At 36.7% G+C, this 9404-nt stretch overlaps 1 protein-coding gene across 10 annotated transcripts in view; it reads right to left on the bottom strand.

Annotated features, from left to right (window-relative positions):
* Window positions 1–165: 165 nt before the first annotated feature.
* The window catches only part of SLC38A9 (solute carrier family 38 member 9), an 88578-nt gene continuing 79339 nt past the window's right edge, over window positions 166–9404 (bottom strand). For 7 of the 10 annotated variants that reach the window (XM_006148990.3, XM_006148989.3, XM_014587994.2 and 4 more), the window contains 3 exons: window positions 9311–9404; window positions 3454–3543; window positions 166–1240 (listed from right to left, as the gene is read on the bottom strand). In XM_006148990.3, coding sequence (XP_006149052.1) covers window positions 1075–1240; window positions 3454–3543; window positions 9311–9404 — 350 coding nt within the window. In that variant the 3' untranslated portion in view covers window positions 166–1074. Of the gene's footprint in view, window positions 1241–3453; window positions 3544–9251 lie in introns of those variants that run through there. The other 3 variants (XR_003549473.1, XR_334621.3, XM_006148995.3) reach the window with 2 other exon arrangements.

Here is a 9404-nt window from a genome sequence, read left to right as displayed (position 1 = left end):
ACTAGGTCTGCCATGACAGTCTAGGCAGTGCTCAGTGGTCCACAAAGCTTTTGTTGGTCCATGGGGACAATAGCTCTTGTTTCAATGCAAAATCTGGCTTGAGAAAAATTTCAGTCTAAGTCATTGATACTGGATTATAAATAAAAGAGGAATCAGACAACAACACACGCTCCTACTTTATTTATTTTGCATACATTTAATGGCCATAGAATCTAGGCTGACACTTTTTTTCTTCAACTAGAAATTATAGATTCAGTTAAGAATTCACTCTATTAGTACTAATGCAATAAAAACGTCTTTTAAAAAATGAGGTATTTGGTTTACTGTCCCAACCAGGAGAGGTTCGGGCACATTGCAGAAATGGTCTAACAAGCAAGAAAGTAAAAGTGAACACCCTGAATGAATAAAACAGAAACAGGATATACAAAATACTGCTCTGACACCCTGAGAATCTTTATTGCAGCCAAAATAAATTCACCCACCTTGTTTGTTTCTTCCCTTTTTTAAAAAAAAGATTGGGGAGACAGAGAAAGAAAGAAAAGGAAGAAGGGAGGGAGGAAGGGACAGAGGAAGAGAAAGAAAGGGAGAGGTAGAAGGGGTAGAGGTTATTTTCTACAGGGTCTCACCAGCTTCAATCTTCCTGCCCCATTATAGGTAAGTACTGCTATGACTAGCCTGTTTTTAGGCTGGTCTGGGAAAGAGAACCAGGGCCTTCCATGAAGCCCAGCTTCATGCAGTGGTGGCTTATCATTTATACCACCATGGCTGAACATGCTGTATATTTTAAAAGCAAAACCCAGCATGATTTTTCCTAGGGCATACATTTCAACTCAGAAAAGACAATGAGAAGACAGAAGTGAATGAATCTAAGAAAGGTAAAGACTGAGATCCCTCTTACTGACCCTTTCCCCACTCTAAACGCACTTATTAATGAGTGACTATTAGCTTTACTTTCAAATGATCTTAGAAAAACATTTAGAATTATACAACGACAGCATTTACAAGTGAATTTATGTAGTACTGTTGTCAAGGTTCAAAATACCATGGAAGATCTTGAGAAAACAGTTGAGTATTTCACATAAAAAACTGAACGATCATGTTAGCCAGCCCCAAAATGATGATGAAAACGTGAAAGATTAATTTAGGCCATGTCAGACGTTCTTCTTGGTGGAGGGAAATGATATAGATGAGAGATGGATATATAAATACAAAGGCCAGGCCGCATGCTGCTCCTGAATATCTGCAAAATAAAAGCTTTTGGGGTCAATATTCATCCTGCATTTTACTTTTGCTGATTTGTTATTAAAATAAATACAGTGTAATTTATATCTTTGTCAATCTGACATTGTAGGAATTAATTTTGATTCATTTGTGTTGACATAAATTATTTGGGTTTAAAATTTATTTCACTTGTTAAGTTAATATATTATTTCCTGCTCATCCTTATAGCATCTGCTTGACAAAGAGTTTTTATTCATTCCTCAAGTTCCGCAGTTCCTCTCTGTCTAGTGATTGTGGTTACTTCTTGGGAAACATCTGGAGATAGGCTTCCTACCTTTGATCTTTCCTAAACTAATTACACATTCTCATTTTTTGAGACTGTTAGTATCTGTTGAAGAATGAGAACAGATGATTATCTCCATGGCATTCGGCATAATTACAAAAAAATAATAAAAATTCCCAAGCATGACACTATGACAGAGGAACATGCCTTTTCTTCTCTTTCTTTATACTCAGGTTTTCTTGAGGAACAGCTTAACAGAAACTCATAAATCCATTCTGTTCAATAAGCAGCAGGCCAATAATCTCCCCTTTTGTTACTTGTTTCTTTCTTAGGTAAGAGTGTTCAAAAAAAAGTGACTCAGTTCTGCATCTATACTAAAGTAGAGAAGCTGGATCATACTAAATCCCTGTTTTTCATGAGAATTTAAGGTGACAACTGTACTCTCATTACAAATCTTCAGGAAAGGATAAAGAGAAAGAGCCATCTGGGATCTAAACTCTTGTTTACATTCTTACTTTCTGGTTTCAACCGACACTAAAATATGTTTCTAAATAGAAATGGACAGAGGAAGTTAGGACATAGCCTTGACATATGAAGGACCTCCTAGGTACTCCTAAAAAGTTATTTGTTGCGTATGAAAAATAATATTTTAATTTGGATAAGAGAAAGAAAGTATGGTAGGAGAGGATTAGAAAAAATAAAAAAGAGAAAGGTGACTGAACCTAAGGGATAATGGCGCTTCTGGGGTCGGTCTCTACCAGCAATAAACAGTACGGGAGATAACGAGTACCTTAACCCATATCAAGGAATTACATTTGAATGTTACCAGTTTTAAATATGATTCCTGACTTAATGATGGTTATTAGGATATTTTGAGTTTATGATGGTGTGGAAGTAAAACACATTTAGTAGAAACCATACTTGGGGTACCTATACAACCATTTTGCTTTTCACTTTCAAAACAGTATTGAATAAATTACATGAGATATGGAACACTTTACTGTAAGATAGGTTTCGTGTAAAAACACTTACAAATAGGCTTTGCATTTAATGATTTTGTCTAGGTGTAGGCCAGTGTAAGAGTTCTGATCATACTTAAGGTAGGAGAGGCTAAGCTATGATGTTCAGTAAATTAGATGTATTAGAGAAATGTTTGACTTACAGTATTTTTGACAGTATATTTTCAATTTACAATGGGTTTATTGGGATATAACCCTATCTTAAGTCAAAGAACATCTATATTCACAGGAATTTTATTCGAATAAGTTAAAACAACAACAGGAAAAGCCTGAAAATTAGACCAATATACAAAGGGGTGCAATTTTCTTACAGGCAGTACCTTATGATCCCTCCTATGTTTGGGTAGAAACAGGCCATGATCACTCCAGCTCCCACTATAATTAGATTAAGAATCAACACGTGGAAAATGCTAGAAATAGAGAAGTATGGAGGAAAGAAAAAAATGTAAAAATAGGCAAATTATAACCACTAACAGAATAAAATTTACATTTAACACCTTAAAATGAGAATATCTTAAGTCTGACAATAAAAAGCACAGAAAAAATAGACAACAAAATATGTTTCTTTTCTTTTTTTTTTTTTTTTAAGAAACGGGGCCCAAGGCATTGGCATTTTACAGGTGTCCCCAGGGGAAGTGGACTGGTGAAGGTCTAGGTGTAGGCCAGTGTAAGAGTTCTGATCATACTTAAGGTAGGAGAGGCTAAGCTATGATGTTCAGTAAATTAGATGTATTAGAGAAATGTTTGACTTACAGTATTTTTGACAGTATATTTTCAATTTACAATGGGTTTATTGGGATATAACCCTATCTTAAGTCAAAGAACATCTATATTCACAGGAATTTTATTCGAATAAGTTAAAACAACAACAGGAAAAGCCTGAAAATTAGACCAATATACAAAGGGGTGCAATTTTCTTACAGGCAGTACCTTATGATCCCTCCTATGTTTGGGTAGAAACAGGCCATGATCACTCCAGCTCCCACTATAATTAGATTAAGAATCAACACGTGGAAAATGCTAGAAATAGAGAAGTATGGAGGAAAGAAAAAAATGTAAAAATAGGCAAATTATAACCACTAACAGAATAAAATTTACATTTAACACCTTAAAATGAGAATATCTTAAGTCTGACAATAAAAAGCACAGAAAAAATAGACAACAAAATATGTTTCTTTTCTTTTTTTTTTTTTTGAGAAGTTTTTGCTATAGTGCGCATGTGCTCACCAGAAAGACAGAGAGAGACAGAGAAACAGAAAGCGAGAAATCATCCTCTAGGGGGGATGGCCATGCCGCAATCCCTTCTCCTCTCGGGATCTTGGGCATGCACGCACACGTGCTCGGTATGAATTTAAGCCGTGGTGTCCAGGACTCAAACTGTGGTCAACTACATGGGAGTCCAGTGACATAGCCATTACACTGACTTCTGGTCTCCAACAAAATCTGTTTCTTAAAAAAGTATTTATTTTATTTATGGAGCCAACAGGTGGCATGGTGGTTGGGGGAGCTGGACTCCCACATGGCAGACCATGGTTCGAGTCCTAGACCTGGTGGCTTGCTTTCTCACTTTCTCTCTTTCTTTCTCTCCCTCTCTGGTAAAATTAAAATTAACAAAGCTAAATAAAACAATTCTTTTAAAAAGTATTTATTTTATTATTATTATTATTTGTTTTAAGTTTACTATAGTGTATGTGAGAAAGCAAGCCACCAGGTCTGGAACTTGAACAGTAGTCGACCATGTGGGAATCCAGCGCCTTAACCATGTACTGGTCCCCAAAATAATTCTTAATGTTGGTAATGAGACAGTAAAACTAGCCCTTTTATACAGTAATGTAAGTAAGTTAAATTACGTAGGATCAAACTAATAGAGTGTACCCAAGTTCACATCTTTAATCCATTAAGTCATGGAAAAGTCATGACGTATTTTCTATGCAAAACTGCATCATGACTTTTCCAATGACCTAATATAATTCCATTTGGCATAAGAAAATAATCAAAATCATGAGAAAAGCTATTAACATAAAGATATTTATGGAAAGAAAGAAAAATCCTAAATATGGCAAGACAACTTACTTGACAGAATATATTAAATCTTATTTAAGGGGGCCAGCAGGTGGTGTGGTGGTTTACATGCTGAATTCCCACATGGCCAACTGTGGTTCAAGTCCCAGATCTGGTGGCTTGAAAATAACACCTGGTACATGTGTATGCATGCCCAAGATCAAGATCACAGGAGGCGGTGGCATGGCCATCCCTTGTGGGGGATGATTTCTCACTGTCTCTCTCCAGTAAATGCATGAGTCCTATGACAAAAAGCTAGTAAAAACAAACAAACAAAAAACAGGGAAAGAAAAAAATAAGAAAAATAAATTTAAAAAAACTTCTTAAAAATAACTTATTATTACCAATATGGTATAAAACCATCTAGACAATGTGGGTTGCGGGGAAGCTCGGTCGATGTTTACTACACAAGAAAAATCCCAAACTAGAAAAATATCAGAAGAAAATACACTGAAAAGGCAGTGGTAATTGGATTATAATTTGGGATCACAGGTAATATTTCTTTCTATACATTTTGTAAAGTTATTTTATTTTTGTAATAGAAAAGTAAATTATATTGAGGGAAAGGCAAAACGGACAGCTCATTTTTTTTGTATTTAACCACTTAGAGCTATTCAGTATTTACCATGAATAGACTGTATTAATTACATACTTTAAATGTTAACAATTCAAGGTTTGAGAATCATTTTGGAGACAAAAATAATATGGATGAAATTCAATTTTTAATAACTCCGTTTCTCCAAAAAATTATTCTCGAAAGCCAGATATACATGTCAAAGCAACTCCTTGTGCCTGAGTTATCAGAGGTTAATTAATCCCATATAAAGATTACAGACAGAATTAGAAATTAGAAAAAATATTTATACAACTAAGGGGTGAGCCATACATCCTGATGCATTACAAAGATAAGAGCCTTCCAGATCTTAGTATTTATCCAGAAATCCCAACTTTAAAAATGCCTTAGAGCGGGAACCAGCAGTTAGCGTAATGGCTATGTTGCTGGACTCCCACGTAGTCGACTGCAGTTTGCGTCCCGGACCCGGTGACTTAAAACTCACGCTGGGCACGTGTGCGTGCGTGCCCAGGATCCAGAGAGGAGAATGGAGGAGAAGGGATTGCGGCGTGACCATTCCCCCTGGGGGGTGATTTCTCGCTTTCTGTCTCTCTGTCTCTCTCTGTCTGGCGAGCGCACACGCCCTATAGCAAAAACCTCTCAAAAAAAAAAAAAATTGCCTTAGAGCTTCGAGAAGACATTGGCTGGGCCTCTGTAACTTCTGTATTGTAAAAGGAAACAACTTTGTGTGCTTTTCCAAAGTAGTGGTTCTTAGAGTGTGACCACAAAGCCCAGGGGTTTTTCCAATACTCTTTCAGGAAGTCCCTGAGGTAAAAATTATTTTCATAATAGTATAAGACACTATTTGTTTTGCAAAAGCAGTGGTAGGTAAAACTGCTAGCCCTTTAGTTTAGGTCAAGGCAATTGTACTGATCTGTATTCTCTGCTGTATTCTTCACTGCCAAACTGTCAAAAGAAAAATCAAGTTTTACTAAAAAATGTCCTTGATAAAGGAGAAAAATATTAGTTTTAGTCAATCTCATGGTTTGAATACACATCTTTTTAATCTTGTGTGTGTGTGTGCATGTGTGTGGTGGTGGTGGTGGTTCAGACAGGGTCTTGCTATGTCATGATCCTTCTGCCTTAACTTCCCAAGTAGCTGGGACTAATTTTTACAGTAGGCTGGAAATCAGACCTCCCATATAGCCTGCCTCCAAAGCAGCACATACAGCGCTCAGCCAGCATCCTATGGGATCAAATGGAAAATCCATAACAAAGCACATCTATGGCACAACAAAGTATAATGGTTATCTTGAGGGAAAGTACTTGTGCAGCTGAGATGAAGGCTGACATAGCTGTTTTTCCCATCAAATGCTATTTTTACTTGATGTGTAGAGAAGCTAAGCCTATTCAAGTGCCGACATGTGACAGACATTTTCTTGAAAATGCATAATGAGCTTGTCACTTCAAGAAAAACTGGGGAACCAGCAGTTGGTCTAATGGCTATGACGCTGGACTCCCATGTAGTCGACCGTGGTTCGAGTCCTGGACCTGGCGACTTAAAACTCATGCTGGGAGCCACGTGTGCATGCGTGCCCAAGATCCTGAGAGAAGAATGGTGGAGAAGGGATTGTGGCATGGCCATCCTCCCTGGGAGGTGATTTCTCACTTTCTGTCTCTCTCTGTCTGGAGAGTGCATGCACACATAATAAAAACCTCTCCCCTCAAAAAAACCAAAAAACAAAAAATGACTGGCATTATTTGCTGTCAGTGATAAAATTTGAGCTTCAAATAATAATTAGAATTTTGGAGAACTGTATAGTAGTCCACACTTATCTGCTGAGGTGGGAGAAGGGGAATAAGACTCCCCCCCCCCCCCCGGGGAGTGTCGAGGACTCCTGCACATAATATTGGATTCTATATATATAATGGGTGTTTTTTTTTTTTTTTTTGATCTGATAAGCAGTTTGGCTATTAAGTGACTAAAGGCTACTAAGTGTAAATGCATGGATACGCTGGACAAAGAGATGATTTATGTCCAGGGAAAGATGGAGTAGGATGTCCTGAGATTTCATCATGCTACTCAGAGAGGAGCATGTGATTTAGAACTTATTGATATTTCTGAAATTTTCCATTTTATAATTTATTTTTTGGAATTATTTAATTTTTAAAATTAGTATTATTATTTAATTTGCTATAGGGCACGTGTGGGTACCAAAGAGAGAGAGAGAGAAAATGAGAAAGCAAGTCACCAGGTCTAAGACTCAAACCATGGTCAGCCATGTGGGAGTCCAGGGCCTTCACCACCACACCACCAGCTGACTCCAACAATTTAATAATAATTCTTGGGCCAAGGTTAATCACTCTAACCAAAACTTCAATCAAGTGTGGATAAGGGGGACTTCTGTTTTTGCCACCCTGAGCTTGATAATTTTCTAATATTTAAAAACTTTAATGATAAAATCAGTGGTGATATTAGCAAACATAGGTTTTGATATTGTATAATGAGATGTATCAACATTTGGAAGATCCTCAGAACTCAGTGAACCAATATTTTACAAATGACTAAACAAGATGATACAAAATAATGCATGGGGTGAAAGAGCTAAGGGGCAAGTTAGACAAATAGGTTCTAGATGTAACAGATATAACCAAGTTTTAGATTCTGCATTGTAATTAATAATAAACTACCACTTGTCGAGTTTTAATGCAGTATCAAAGAATACTGAGGCCAGCAGGTAGCATGCAGGTTAAGGCAGCTGGATTTCACATGGCTGACTGTGTGGTTCAACTCCTGGACCTGGAGGCTTGAAAAATCATGCTGGGTGAATGTGCATGTGGGCCCAAATCCCAAGAGGAGAATGGAAGAAAAGGGATTGCAGTGTGGCCTAACAGCCACCATTTTACAAATAATGGCAGAAAATAGAAGTAATACATTTGCCTATAATTTTTCATTTTTGGCTTTACTGTATGTTTTATTTTAGTGATTATAAATATAGCACAGAATATAAATATAACAGGAGTCATATTTCTTGAACTCTAATCTCCTAGATTAACTAAGTTAGAACTATAACTGCTATCAATGCTAACGACCCAGTAACTCAACTTTTGCTTTGCTTATAAACCAACATATTTATAGCTAAAATGGTAATTTTTATTATTTATTGCCAGAGGGAAAAAGAGAATGTACCCCCTCATGGTGAGTGGTCATACTGCAATTCTTTTTTCTCCATTTCTGTCATGATTTTGGGTACACATGCACATATAACCCAAGTATTTTGAAACATGGCTGGCCATGTAGGATCCGGCTCCCTATGAACAGAGTTTAACTGCTATACTACAAGGCCAGTCCAATAGGTAAAATTATTTACTGTGGGGACAGAACATATCAGTTGATTTCAAATAAAAGTGGATTAAGATAGCCTGTTGGTTATTGTAAATAATGCCCCCCCAATTGTATTCATAAGTTTTGTTCATTTAAGATAATTTATTCTCAATAAGATACAACTAGGTCTTTTTCACTAGGATGCACCTACAATGAGAGAAGTTAACGTAAGTTAACCAGAGGGCCACAGGAAGGGTTCAGAGAAACCCCAAAACAATACATGGAAATTTCTCTTGGATGAGGATAACTAGCTTTGAACAGATTTTCAAAGGCACTCACATACTTCCATCCTCAATAAGAGATTAAATATTATAGCAGTAATTTAAGCTTATTATAATATCAAACACAAATTTATACTCATCATATATCTTACCTTCAATTCTCAACAACATGTCAAAAGCACACATGTTAATAAGTATACGATAAGTATCAATGACTAATTAAAAGTGTTGCTTTTCATTAGCCACACATTGCCAACACATGTACTATATACTATAAACTTCTTGGCCATGTGTAGATTAATAGCAGCTAAATCATAAGATAAATATAACTAGCATCAGAGCTAATATAATTATACTGAGAGGAAAGAACTTTAAATCATTCTAGACAAGGGAGTGGTTTCTATTTTTAAAGCTCTTCGGGGAAAAGGATACCAATGATCTATCCTTAGTAACCGCTTTCATTAGGCAAATTTTTATAGCAAAAAGATCAGTCATACTTTAAACTGACCTGTTTGCACAGTCATTTGTTGCTTGGCACATCCTGCTGGTCAAGAGAAGAGCCCTTACCTAGGATAAATGTCACCGAAGATATGGCCCAATAGCTGGACTCGAGCCAAGTAGCCTAAAAGTGGGTATACGGTCATCATCTGGAACAGCAGGA

This window comes from Tupaia chinensis, unplaced genomic scaffold (assembly GCF_000334495.1).
Source record: "Tupaia chinensis unplaced genomic scaffold, TupChi_1.0 Scaffold000251_1, whole genome shotgun sequence".
In the NCBI taxonomy this organism is placed as follows: domain Eukaryota; kingdom Metazoa; phylum Chordata; class Mammalia; order Scandentia; family Tupaiidae; genus Tupaia; species Tupaia belangeri.
The sequence above is the reverse complement of the archived record's forward strand: the minus strand, read 5'-3'. Positions and strand labels throughout refer to the sequence as shown.